The sequence below is a fragment of the Amphichorda felina genome, assembly GCF_050947745.1.
Source record: "Amphichorda felina strain 45539 chromosome Unknown scaffold_7, whole genome shotgun sequence".
Classification (NCBI taxonomy): Eukaryota; Fungi; Ascomycota; class Sordariomycetes; order Hypocreales; family Bionectriaceae; genus Amphichorda; species Amphichorda felina.
The window spans coordinates 634,200-647,977 of NW_028145043.1; the positions used below are offsets into that span (position 1 = coordinate 634,200).

General features: G+C 52.7%; 4 protein-coding genes across 4 annotated transcripts; 1 reads left to right on the top strand and 3 right to left on the bottom strand.

The window, feature by feature from the left end:
• Positions 1-1,209: 1,209 nt before the first annotated feature.
• ACO1O0_006997 (fungal specific transcription factor domain-containing protein) lies at positions 1,210-2,874 on the bottom strand (the record flags this gene model as incomplete). The annotated part of the gene is made up of 1 exon (XM_083196373.1): positions 1,210-2,874. One exon carries the CDS (start codon positions 2,872-2,874, stop codon positions 1,210-1,212), a length of 1,665 nt encoding a protein of 554 aa, XP_083047581.1.
• A 3,237-nt stretch (positions 2,875-6,111) lies between these two features.
• Positions 6,112-6,984, bottom strand: ACO1O0_006998 (uncharacterized protein; the record flags this gene model as incomplete). Its single annotated transcript, XM_083196374.1, has 1 exon — positions 6,112-6,984. The coding sequence occupies one exon, from the start codon at positions 6,982-6,984 to the stop codon at positions 6,112-6,114; it is 873 nt and encodes a 290-aa protein (XP_083047582.1).
• A 695-nt stretch (positions 6,985-7,679) lies between these two features.
• On the bottom strand, positions 7,680-9,940 carry ACO1O0_006999 (fungal specific transcription factor domain-containing protein; the record flags this gene model as incomplete). The annotated part of the gene is made up of 5 exons (XM_083196375.1): positions 7,680-8,110; positions 8,174-8,527; positions 8,576-8,849; positions 8,918-9,249; positions 9,733-9,940. 5 exons carry the CDS (start codon positions 9,938-9,940, stop codon positions 7,680-7,682), a joined length of 1,599 nt encoding a protein of 532 aa, XP_083047583.1.
• Positions 9,941-11,857: 1,917 nt separating this feature from the next.
• On the top strand, positions 11,858-13,599 carry ACO1O0_007000 (uncharacterized protein; the record flags this gene model as incomplete). Its single annotated transcript, XM_083196376.1, is given in 3 exon segments — positions 11,858-11,861; positions 11,877-12,345; positions 12,414-13,599. The coding sequence occupies 3 exon segments, from the start codon at positions 11,858-11,860 to the stop codon at positions 13,597-13,599; spliced, it is 1,659 nt and encodes a 552-aa protein (XP_083047584.1).
• Positions 13,600-13,778: the final 179 nt, after the last annotated feature.

A 13,778-nucleotide genomic window follows, 5' to 3' on the forward strand; every position in this document is an offset into this window, starting at 1 on the left:
GAAGCCCCATGAAGGCGCGCCGGGTCGCAAGACAGGCGCTCTGTCTTGTTGTAGACAGCATGGTGACTTTTCGGCGATGGAGACAGAGGTTGACTACTGGACTTTAGCAGGCCAGGCCTCAGCAGTTTGCTAGTGTCAGATTTACGGGCGGACCAAGTTACTTTTCTTGTTCATCGGAAGATGTCTGCCCCCAAGCAGCTTTCTGTCTTCCAGAAGTGCATGCTGGGCATATTACTCGGGCCGGATGAGGGGTCAGAGGATGCTGCATCTCCAAAAGTAAGGTGAGCTCCGGTCAGAGTACAGGCGCCATCAATAACCCAGGCCAAGGCCATTAGTTGTTGTCCTGTGGGACCGCTCTCAATGCTCTAGAGGCTCACGGCAACGGTGCCAGACAACTAAAACGACATCGCCTCGAATCAATCTTCCGTCACGATGTCTTCTGGGCCCATCGGCTGCTTCCCGCAGTCGATCCATGGTTTCATTGACACAAGGATTCCAAGCCCAGTGGCTGGTTGCTGCAAATACACTCGGCCCGAGAAGATAAGGTAGATACAGCCATTGTACTTTCGGGCTACAAGTGGGGGATCTCGTGTAATCCTTATTCCAGATAATCACGAGTGCAGGCATTCAACACTTGAGCCACTATGCAACCTTGTCCCTTGCGTCTGTTCTCTGGTTCGCACTACTGTATGCCAAGTTACGGGCCACAGACAGCCAATTCTATTAGTAGTGCCATTGATGTTGGGATTGAGAATAGCCCAACCTTAATTTTATTGACGATAAACTGAGTTGTGGAGGATTACAGACACCTCGCAGATAGAAAAAGCCGGCTATGCTTGAAACCTGCTCCTTCCACTATCTGGGCATAACTCTCTCGCCATCACCCCGGAATTTACCTACTTTTGATAGTAAGGTGTCCAGGCATATCTCAGCCCAGTCGGAGTACACATGAATGTGCTGTACTAGTTGCGACGACACCACACATCTACGCTACAAGATCATAAACCTCATTCGCTGTACATGTATAGATGTTGAGACACCACAAAAATACGAGGGGCATAATATTGCCTTGCCCGTAGAATGTTTGACTTGGTGACAGACAAGCGCTGCCGGGATCCAGTCATCTTGTGTCAGTGCCCCCTCTTGTACCAAACCTCCAAGCTATTTGAGCTGGCTATCCCAATGTCGAGGTGCGATGGGTTTCCAAACTCATTCCAACTGTGGGTCAAGAGTCATGTCGGCATCCATAGCCATATGGGACGTCTCCCAGAAGAAGCTTGTGTCCAGTAAATTGGCCAGGCTCTGCACGTGTAACATTTGCTCAGGTTCCGCCATTGCGCCAAATGAGGCGTCGTTGACGTCCACGTTGTTATTCAGGCCTCCCATTCCACCAGCCAGAACCTGAGCCGCGCGTATTGTGGTCTCATCGGCGTGAACCCTGGCGGCGTCCGTCTGCCGTGACTGTGATAGGTCGAAGCTAGACGGCCCCATCATGGCGTTTATATTCACTGACCACTGTGGTGTGGCCGGACCTAGGAGATTCACAAGCGAGTCGAGATACGCAGCGTGCAGAGCCAAGGTATCCTGTGGCGACCGCACTGATTGACACACATGCCTCGCAACGTCTTGGATAAGCCCAATTGCCGTCTTCTGGAACGACGGGCCAAGGATGCCATTACACGGAAGACACAGGAGCAGACACAAGAAAAGTGCCGCGTTAGGCCCCAACAGGAGGACAGAATCAGGGCTCCGTCTCAGGTCATCGGATGGAAAGGAAAGCAGATGGCGGAGCGTCCCAAATGCTCCCTGGATGCTGCTTGCCAGCCCAGTGATGTCGGAGGACAGGACCTCTCCCACGGAAGGGAGGTCCAAACCAAGGGACGACGGTGGCGGCTGCTCGCTGGAACGGAGAGATGTCACAGCGGCCACCAACGACTGTCGAAGAATGGCAGAGGAAACATTGAGACGGATGCCATCCTCCCAAAGTCCTACCAGTATGGTGAGGTGGCCCTTGCCTGGGTGTAATAGCCTCGGGTCAAGCGATGGGTCATCGTTGGGATGTACCCTACCTTCTCCCTCAAGATGACTCTGCCATTTCCACCTCCACCTATTCAAATCAGACTCCATTAGTTCCAAGAGGCAAGACAGCATTGTAGACGGTGCCTTTCGGATCATGGCGAGCAGCTTAGACTGAATCCGCCGCAGATCAGCGCTACAGCAAGCGACAAAATCCAGGGGCAGCGCGTGCGGCATCTTGAGCCACGTATTCAGGTCGCCAATAAAAGGGGCGTCTCCCTCGTCCCCCGAGCTAAGAGTTGCTCTCCTCATGAAGAACAGACTCTGCTGTTTGTCCTGCCGGAACAAGGCTAACCATGTCCTCCTACGCCTTACTGCCTGTCGTCTGTCGCAGTTGGCCTGTTCCATGTCCATGTCATGGAGAATGCGGAAGGCGTAGCCGCTGTGCAGGTAGGAGATGTCATCGTCTGCATCCTTCCAGCATACCAGCAGGTAGAAGGCTTGCATCGTCTCGATGGATCGGTCGCCCTCCGCAAACGTCCGGACGGCCAAACATCGAGCGAGGCTGCAGAGCCGGCTCTGAAGAAAAGGATCGACCGTCAATGAGGCTAGGCACCCGCCCATGTAACTGGCGAATTTGGAAGCGCAGAATAGCACAGTCGCAAAGAGCAGTCGGCTCCGTCGCCTGACGTCGTCATGGGTGTCAAGATGTGGATCGAGAATGTACTCCCATTTTGCGTTCATCTCGATCATAAAATGGTTGAACAGCGACACGGATGCCGCCCGAGAGAGTATACCATCTTCAATGGGATCTGTAATGGTCTGCCCGAGCGTCATGGACGATGCGTAACTGGGCATCTTGGCAGCCTGGGAGGAGGGTTGGCGATCGCCATCCCCGGCTTGCGTTCGAGAACCAACCGCCAGTGGTCGCAGAAGCCATGACAGCTTTAGTGACGATGGGGGTGGTTGAGGTTGGTCAGAGGCTTCCTGTTGGGAAGCATCTGGTCCTGGCGTGACTCCGAACGGTGGCGTGTCTCCCGACGTGACGAAGCTAAACGGTGCCCCTCTCTTTCCGTTGAGGGCGGCCAATGTAGCAATAATCCTCGCTCGAATCTCCGCAGTGATGGGTGGATCCTGACCGGGGCCGGCGGTTGTGGGAAACCGGATTACCTGGGGACACAATAACGATGGTGATGATGATGGTGACGATGATGGCGATGGCGACGGTACGAGGACGGGCTCCCTAACGGGGTCTTGCTGTGGGGAAGATGGGCGTCTCAGGTGCCGGGGGTATGGGTGAGTCCTCGCTCTGGCCCGTTTCGGCTGGGCAAACACACACTCGGTGTTGTTGGTGGCGCACCGATCACACCGGTCTTGTCGTTGCGAGATGAGGCATCGGACCTTTGCAGCTCTACACCTGAGGCAGGCGCTAAACTGGACATTAGAAGGCCAAGAATTTCCACGGCAGGGGTAGCGGGCAACTTACACCGGCGCACGATGCAGATTAGAGGGAGTGGCAGTGGACGGCGCCATGGACTCTGTAACTGGGAAGATCACGGGCGGTACTCGAGGGTTCCAACTTCCGAGATCAACAGGGAGCTCTGCGTCGGCCCGCCCGAGAGGATAAAGGGAGAGCGGAGGGGGGGGAAGGGCATGCAGGTCCCCATAGTCAATAGTCACACCGATCTCGGCCCGAGACACCGATATCAGCTGCCGGCCGGGGAAAGTGGGGTCATGCCGGATCGGGACTCCGTGCGATGGGATGAAAAGAAACGCTGATGACCAGGTGTAGATGGTAACATACAGTAGGAATTGGTTGTACCAGGGTGCTTATTGCTCCAGAAGCTTGACAACCCTGAAGAGATGTTCCACGGTATTGCAGCTCCACCATGTGCCCGTAGTGCGTACCTCGCATTGTGTTAGACATTGGATATTAGGATCGCTAGACTGAAAAAACCACCGGGAACTAATTCCTGTAGTATCTCAGGAGACCAAAAAATGCAAGAGGGCCGAAATATAGTGTTCAATTCAAAGCTATGGAATCCATCTCATCAACGCTGCTCCTGTAGACTGGGCGCTACCCTAAACCCTCTCAGCCCACCCGACTAAGCATGGAGCCTCTGCATCCTGCGTTCACTGTGATTCCAATCCCAAATACAGGAATAGTCCGCGCCATTCGCAAAGAAGTTGCGAAACATAGATGCTTCCGAACCGCACTAAGCCGCTTCTTGATCGAAAATTGGCCTCTCCTGTTATGGATATCAATGCCCATGAGATGAATCGGGGTGCCAACCAGCTGTGCTGCCACTGGCGAGGCCATTTCGGCTACCTGTGACCAAGTCACATTTGGTCCACCATCCTGAGACCCTGAAAGTGATCCTCTGCCAGAGACTGGTACATCCGGTTGCTTCGACGTGGTCAAGGACTTCCATTGGGTGGATGCAAGTATGGCCATAGTATCTCGAGCGGCAAATAGGGTGTACGACAACGCAGGCACCGGTGTTTTACTTGCAAGCCGAGCAAAGTATCCGTCCTTATACACGCATAAGGCTATGTTGACAGCCGCCGAGGTGAACTCGTGCGAGGCTGTCCATGAAGCGGCGCATCCATCGGCAGATCTGCCTGTAGTGCAGAGGGAATCCAGTAGATTGGCAGTGGCAAAGGTTCCAAAATAGACAAGAAACGCTATGGGGAAAGCCCTCATGAGAGCCCGGGGGTCGGCAAACCATGACCGCATAGTGTTTGCTGTTGAAGTGCCTTTTGCTACCCTGTTGTAGACGATTCTGCAGGAGAAATGCAATCAGCCATCCACTTTCGCTCAGGCCTCACTGAAAAGAAGATATATGAATACTCACTTGTCAATTGCAGCCACGCAAGGTGTCATCAGAGCCGACGCAAAGACCGCGGCAAACAAATCGATAGCAACATATTTCCAAGTGCAGGACTGCTGCCTCTCAAGGCTTTCGACTTCCGCCATTGTCGTGATATCGAGATCTCAGATGAACCAGCGTGATAGGATCTAGGAAGCACACAAAAGAAACTTGCACTACCAACAGCTTAAATATTTACCTGAATTGTCTCATGAGTGTTTATCGAAAGGTCTCAGCCCTTCAAGTCACTCGGACCTTTGATGCCGGGGAGGGTTCCGGAGCTGAGCTCAACACCGGGATAATGCGGATGGCGAGGTGAGTCAACACTTCCCCAACAGTTCCTCCAACTGCATGGTCATCACACAATTTTCCAATCAGATGACCAAATTTTTATCGATTTCGTAAAAGAATACTCAAGGAGGCGGTGAATCCTTTCATTCTTTTCGCAAAGTGACTTTGATGGTGGAGATTGGTTCCATACGTTGTGCCAGCAGCACAATATTATGCTAACTTTCACCTTCTGACCACAGGACATTATAGATGATTTTTGTCGATTGACAGGTATCCATAAATTAGGAATTCGATGCGCCCTCATGTTAATTCTGGCGCATTCGCGACTACCTTTTTAGTCCAATTTTCACCTCATACGTGACATGTCGGACAAGACCTGATTTTCGACGCGCTGTGTCGCATAATCAGAGCGACGCCTAATGTTGAGGCCAAAATAAATGGGGACTCGGCAGAGTGGCTCGTCGGGCGCCTTTAAAAGTCATCACTTCTTGGTGATATTGCTGTACTAGTATATACCATTCTAACTGTTGTGAGTTACTACCCAAGTCACTTGCATAAGGGTTCGTGTGATCGGCAGCATAATCCTACGAAACCAAAAGTCACACCCCAAAGCTTTTGTTTATGCAAAAGTAGAGAGAGATGCCTTGCCGGTAGTTTACAAGAGTCAATGAAATCGTATAACGTTCATTTTCTATACTTGATATGGACCTGAAGCAAAACGTTCGCTAAGAAAGGGCACAAAAGTGGAGCATAGCAAGAAGGATAGAACCTTGTGATTGAATTTATTATAATCTTTGCTTTGGTCTCCGACGATCCACCCTGTCTGTCCATTCTGCATGCTGCTGGTTCATCGACTGAGCTTGGTTGCCTACCTGGGTAATCGCCATGAGCGCAGCAAAGGGAAAAAAAGCCACCGCAGCTAGATTCCCATATCTTAAACACACCGAGCACCGTCAACAAGGATCTCCACACCGCTGATGATGGAGCTAGCGGGCTCCGCAAGGAACAGAGCCACGTTGGCAACGTCGGAAGGCTCCACGAGACGGCCAATGGGGATAGCCGCGCACTTGGCCTTGATAATATCTGCGGGGACGGGACCATCCGCAATACCGGCAAACTTGTTGAGGAGGGGTGTGTTGCCGGACGTCGGGCAGATGGTGTTGAACCGGAGCTGATCCTTGGCAAACTCCAGCGCCATGGACTTGGTCGCCGACGAGACGCCAGCCTTTGTGGCGTTGTACCATGTCTGGGTGGCGCCGGGACGGATTGCATTCTCGCTGGAGATGACTACGGTCGAGCCGGGGCCGTTCTTCTTCATCTCGGGGATGAGGACCTTGGAGGCCAGATAGACGCTCTTGACGTTGACATCGAAAAGACGGGTGAACTCGTCGGTGGTCACCTCAATGCCAGACTTGTTGGGGTACGACCAACCGGCGTTGTGGACGACGATCGAAGGGGCCTTGCCAAAGCGAGCGATGGAGGTCTCAAGCTGGAAAAAGGAACGCGCGTTAGCGACAAGGATCAGACGCCAAAAGTAGAAAAACAGCAATCCCCGTTTTAGGAGCACACGGGCCCTTGCAGGGGGAGTCTTGCTTACCGCCTTGACCCAGCTGGCCTCCTCAGCGACGTTGGCCTTGATCTGATAGGCCTGCTGCTCGGTGTAGCCAGCGACAGGGCCGTCGTTAGCCTGCAGATCCATGCCCAAAACAACGGCACCCTCGCGGACGAAGGTCTCCAGGATCCCCCGTCCAAAGCCCTGGGTAGAGCCGGACACGAGGGCAATCTTTCCTTCCAGACGGCCAGGCATGTTGACTGTCATATGTGGGAATACGGGATAGAGAATGTAGATATATGTATATGCAGTGTCTGTTGAAGCTGTGTTTTTTTTCTTGGGAATTGGCGAGGGGTTTTTAACTCTTATTGACAGAGTCACGCCTCTGCTCATCCGCGCATATATGGACTCCTGTGTCGCTCTACGGAATCCGGGTGCAGAGGCCGGACCGGAGCATCACCGGCGCGGTCGGTTTCCATCACCGACGCGGGGAAGCCATCACTGGACGCGCCCGCTATCAATATTGAATCTGGAGATGAGCATTCGGCAGGGACTCATATCCGATTTACGGTCCGGCGAAGGGAGTTGGTATTAGATAGGCATTCTATCCGTACTTTGGTTAGATGGTTGGCACGTGGACACAAACTGTTCGATCTCGCCGAAAGATCAAGTCTCACTTACTCCCACATACAGGGAGGGCCGGCATGGTGAAACCTCGACAATTAGATCTCGAGCAATGATACGATGATCTGGATATCTGGAGGTTGCTACTGGTATTGCCTTGTGGGCTTCACGTCGACAGCTTATATAATGTCCACGTGTGTAATGGGTGGGTACATTTAATCTAGAACTAGACCTCATCAAGGCCTCAAGGAGTATAGGTTGTTGATACATGTAAGAACCATTGCGGTAAGGATATATAAGCATTAAAAAATTGAGTGCTCATCAAATTAAAGCTGGCCAATTATATCTGTTTCCGACTGTATACCAAATTGAAACGCCAAATCGAGCAACTGATTAGGATCTGGGTTCATGAGATCCGTGTCAATAATCAAGTCCCAAGAATGCGGGGCGTCTGCTTGGTATTCCTGGGACAAGACTGGCGACTGTGATGCATCAATCAAGGTCATGGCCGCCTCGTCCTCCTCCATGGCAGTGGTGGTGCAGGGAAGAAGTGGTGCTAGGAGCTGGTCCACGTAGCAGAGCTCGGATCTCCGCAGCCCAGCCACGACGCTTCCCTGGCCCATCATGGTGACAAGCAGCGAATCTGCCATGGCGCGCCAAGATTTATCGGTGACGTATTCAGGGAGGACGACTTGCATTATGCACAATAAGATTGCGGAGGAGAAGGCGTATTCCAGGTCAAACGGTAAAAACGACTCTGAGCCATGTTAGTTCATGGTAAAATGTTGAGCGGGTCTACCAATATCCAAAAATGGCGTACCGAGAAGATGTTGCTTCTCTAGCGAATGGAGAATTTTTAAAGTCGTCAAGGCTGATGCCACCGACGTCTTCAAGAGGGAGGCTATAGGCTGCGATATCATCTCTCGGTCGATGCCTAGAGGTGCGGGCTCCAAAAAGGCCTTCATGAGACACATTGCCAGCGGTCTCGTGGCCTGAAGAATACAGTGGTGGTACGTGAGCGTAATGGCACTCATCACGCGCGATGGAGCTGCGCTCCGATTGCGGGAGAACATGACCTTGTCTCCCTCTTGGGCGACCTCGGCAAGATTCTTGATGACGGCCTTCATGTTTTTAACAAAGGAAGTCCCTAGCTTCTCTTGAACGCTGTAGACGCCTTCAAATTGTAAGTATGTATAGATTTAACGAGGATCGGGGACCTTACTCGTAACGACAGCGGCTAGCAACCGCGAAAGTTTGATGGATAATGTAAGGGTTATGGCCATTGTGCTATCATCACCCAGCCAAGGTAGGCCTGCCGTGATATCTTCGTCCCTTATTGAACTGGGGGCACCCATCTGAGCGGATAGCCGCCTGTCAAGGACGTAGACTGTCCACCATAGTGTCTTGCAGCGGCGGCAGAGTCGCTCGCCAAAGGCCTCTGTGGGTAACTCTCGATGAATGCCCTCAACGTAACATAACCGAAGTGCTTGTCCGATCTAAAATTTGATCAGTATTAAAGTCCTAGTGTCTGAGTTGGAAGGTTAGAAAACGCCTGTGCACTTACATATTGGAAGGCGCTAACTCTCATATCAATGGAATGAAAGTATAATGCCGCCAGCGACAGGACCTCAATCGACAAAAGACCTTCGTCATGAAGCTGGGCAAAATCTGGTATCAGAGCCATGGCACGCGCTGCAAATGCCGTCCCTGCCGGCGCCATACCGGGCCCTGAGTTTACCATGAAGGACTCCCCAAAGGCCAGGACTAACAGATACTCGGCAAACCATAGTCGGTGTGTCCTCGCCGTCTCCTGCGCGTTGGTCTCGAACTGAGCCAGCCGCGACAGGAATACCGGCTCGTCAATAATGTCAAAGAAGTTCCCAAGGTGAAACTTGACTGTGTGAAATAGGTATAGTGAGTAATCAACCGGCGGCAAGTGATCGACATCCGGTATTGCCTCGGGGTGTAGTGGAGCCCACTTCAGCCGGAATGCGGTGCCATCCGTGTTGAACGGGTCCGGCGGAGTATCCGGTGCCCGGGGCAAATGGTGTTCCACCAGGGCAACAAGTCGACGAACGAATGACCATGTAGAAGTAGGGCCCATAAAACCTACAGAAACCTGTTAGTTGGCTCGAGATGATTCCCAGCTTGGACAGGGAAAAGCCGCACGGTAACGACCAGCAGGGTCTCTCAAATAAGCTGCATCTCCTATCAGGGGGTTGCTGGTAAAGATGGTATTCTGTTCCTTGGCATTTCCGTCATGATTAACACTCCCGGAACCCCTGAGAGCTTCGAGCTGTCGAGCAGCTTGGTGGTCTGATTCCAGTAATTAGCGGTCAAACTTGGGATCGATCCAAGACTTGGCAGAACGCTGCTCACCTTCTTTGTCGCCAATATGGGCACCCGGAAGATGGCTTACTTCCGACCTAGTCCATGTAGGTGAGGAATCCCATGCTACGTCAGAAGTTGAGGCGGCTTCTTGCATGCTCCTTCCGTCATCTGACACGGCTGAGGCCGAGGAACTGCTTACAGGGCCAGCAGGGGCAGGGGGATTATTGGGGATCGCCGCCGCTGCTGCCGCTGCCATGGCAGCTTGTTGCTCGATTTGAAGTAGGTATCTGGTATGTTAGATTAGCAGAGGCTCTAGCCAAGAGGGCTACATCCCCGGATAGTGGTTTCAGACTACTGCGTACTTCTCTGAGACAGATACTTTGGGATCATCTTCGGCAAAGACACACTCATCTGCTCGACGGGCGCATCTGGTGCATGGATAGGCCCCAGAGCAGCGGACCTTTGCGACCCGGCATTGCTGGCATCTGGCTGCCGTGTCAGAGTCCGAGTGGGCATGGGTCTCAAGCAAGGCATGACATTGACGCACGCTCGGGGGGTTCGTCTTGGCACTCGAGGCCGCTTCGTTGGCTGGACCGGAGTCATGGTTGGGATTGGAGGCGGTCGGGGCTGGCGGTACGTTTGTTTCGGTTGGTTCTACAGAATGAGCAGACCGTCATGCCATTGCCTCGCTGGACCATCCGTCCAGCATTGTTAAAGAAGGAGAACGTGAGGGGAGTCGTGCGCACTCGGGTCCCGAACAACCTAGTAACTCCACGCGAACCTGGGGTGGTCCACAGCTAACGTGACCTTTATTGGGGTAACAAAGATTGGCTGATTCAGGCTAACGGCTAACCCTGCAGAGTTACTAGTGGGAGCTACCTAATGGATGGAGTCTGGGGGGGTCGGGATTCGGGAGTTGACGATGTGGGTGGCATTTCTTTGCTGTGTTTGATGGCAAAAATGCCTATCTAGGAAGTCAAGGCCCATTTTCTTCGGACCGTCGCAAAATCCCGTGAGACTTTCCCCCTCCCCAGGACTCCTTGGACGTCAAGATAAGGGATCGAGACCTTGAGCATCACAAATAGCGTGGATTGTTGAGCTTAGCCCCCCATCGTCGACAACCGTCGGCTTCCGATTCCGACTTGCCCCACTCCGATGCCGACTTGCCCCACTCCGATCCCGCAAGCACCCATTCATCGCAGTGTATCCAAATACAATACGTACCTATTACGGAGTACAAACAGTCCGTCTACTGCCTGCCTTGATAAGGAGGCAAGATATCTGGCTTTAATTATGGAGTGCCAAGAACGCATTGTGCAGACTCGTGCGGACTCCGAGCGAGGGAAACTGCTCGGGTCAGTTGGGGGCTGTGATGAACTGCTCGTTCATTCTGGCTTCCCTCTGTTGAATTTTAGATATGCAAGGCCAATGGGATCTGTCCAATGACATACGCCCGCTGCCCTCTGCCCTAGTGCGATAACCACTAGCTTTAGGGATAGGGTTGGTCTGGGGGAAGATATACTAGTATCAGCACCTGTTGCAACCCGCTGCAAGGGGCATTAGTGTGAGGGCCCTTGAGCTAATTTCGGGCCAGACGTCACTGAGCAGGCCGGCCCGAGTCGTTGGTTCGATTGTTTCATCTGAGAATCTCTGATGGCAACGAGCCAAATGTTCGCCAAAGGGAGCAAGATGAAGCTTGTCTTGATCGACCCCAGATCGTTTGTAATCAAACTCATGACGTCCGAACAACGAATATCCCTGCGGAAACAACTAGACAATTGGTACCAAATCCGGGGCCGGCCAATCATTGTGTCGGAGCTTGAGTCCGAACATCTAGGACACGCGTTAACAACCCCGCGTGTAAGCCTCATTGCCCTAGTCTCCTTCCCCTGGTTTGGGGGGTTATCGCGAGGAGATCCACACGCATCCGTCATCACGGAGCACCAAGCCTCCTTGGGGGAGGGGGAAGGCTTATTTCCCAGTTATCGTTCACGGGCATTGCCTCTCAAGAAGATAGTTTTATAACGGTTCTGTCCCCTCACTCCTCTTTCCGTTGTTGTGTATCTCGTAAGAGATTCCCCATATGAATTCTCCTGTCTTTCCACTATTGGTTTGAACTTGGCTCCCCACAACGACCACATTGGCATTTTTTTTATGTCTTCATTTCCTTACCATGAGTGATTACAACTCAGACAAGCCCGCTGAGGCGATGGTGCAAGACCCCACAGCCGTCCCCGGCAATGCCTCCCACGAGGTGCCCCTGGGCAACCAGCTGCACCGCCGCCTCGGCAACAGGCAGATCCAGCTCATCGCCATCGGTGGATCTATTGGCACCGGACTTTTCATCAATGTTGGCACCGGCCTGGCGAAAGCCGGTCCGGCAAGCCTTCTGATTGGCTTCACTATATACTGCTTCTTCATTGCCCTCGTCAACAGCAGCATGGCTGAGATGTCCACCCTGATGCCTGTTGCGGGGGGCTTCATCCGCATGGCGGGAAAATGGGTGGACGACGCTCTAGGCTTTATGGTCGGATGGAACTTCTTTTTATATGAAGCTATTCTCATTCCTTTTGAGATCACCGCACTCAATGTTGTTCTCACCTATTGGAGGGACGATATCCACCCGGCCATAGTCATCACCATCACCATTGTGCTGTACGGGTAAGTAATATTACCTCCATGTCACCCACACGACTGGGGATTGTAACTGAGACCTAATAACTGTATAGTTGCCTCAATATTCTCGCCGTTAGGTTCTATGGCGAGGCTGAATTTTGGATGTCGGCCGGCAAAGTGCTGCTCGTCTTGATCCTCTTCGGTTTCACCTTTTTCACAATGGTGGGGGTAAATCCTCAGGGGGATGCCTATGGATTCCGCTATTGGAATAAGCCGGGGGCATTTGCAGAGTGGCATACCGAGGGGAGCCTCGGCCGTTTCGAAGGCTTCCTCAACTCCCTCTGGGTGGCTTCGTTCGTGGTGGTCGGCCCCGAGTACCTGTCTGTGACATCGGCAGAGGCCAAGCTTCCTCGGACTTACATGAAGGCGGCCTTCAAGACGGCCTACTACCGGTTTGGCATGTTCTTCATTGGCGGAGCCTTGTGCGCCGGCATCGTTGTTCCATACAACGACCCAACTCTCCAGAACATTGTGGCAACCTCCGAGGGTAGTGGCACAGCGACCGCGTCTCCGTATGTTATCGCCATGAACAACCTCGGGATCGGCATCCTGCCGCACATCACTAACGGCCTCATCTTTACTTCGATTCTTTCTGCTGGGAACACGTACACCTACTGTGCTGTGCGCAGTCTCCACGGCTTGGCGCTGGAGGGCCGGGCCCCTGCGGTTCTGGCCAAGACCAACAAGAACGGCGTGCCACTCTACTGCCTCGCAGTCACGATGCTGTTCCCGCTTCTAGCCTACCTCCAGCTTGGCAACGGGTCCATGGTAGTCCTGCAATGGTTCATCAACCTCGTCACAGCCGGCTGTGTCATCAATTACATTGTCATCTGCATTACCTTCATCTTTTTCTACCGTGCCTGCAAGGTACAGGGAGTCGATAGGGAGGCCTTCCCATACACGGGCTGGTGTCAGCCCTACGCCGCGATGCTCGGTCTATTCTTCACATCCTTTGTTGTACTCTTCTACGGGTACTCGAGCTTCACGCCATGGGACGTCGGCACCTTCTTCTCGTACTACGCCATGGTCTTGGTCGCCATCATCACCTACTCTAGCTGGAAGATTTTCATGAAGACAAAGGTGGTGTCTCCCGAAGACGCTGATCTTGTCTGGGAGAAGCCAGAAATTGATGCCTACGAGCAAGTGTGCGAGGATATCCCCAAGGGTTTCTGGACCGAAATTCTAGACTTGACGGGCTGGAGGAAAGCTGCCAGGGCCATGGGCATCGGGGCTGTTTAAGTCGTGAGAAGGATCTGTAAATCCAAAGAAAGCTGTGTTCCAGCCATCAGAGCTACCCAGCGTGGGTATCATCTATCATCGTTTGTTTATGTTCTTTGCATTGCGTATCTATCTTAAACTCAAGTGCCATCGATTCATTCCCCCTCACAAGAAGGAAAAGCTCATACAGACCTCAACGT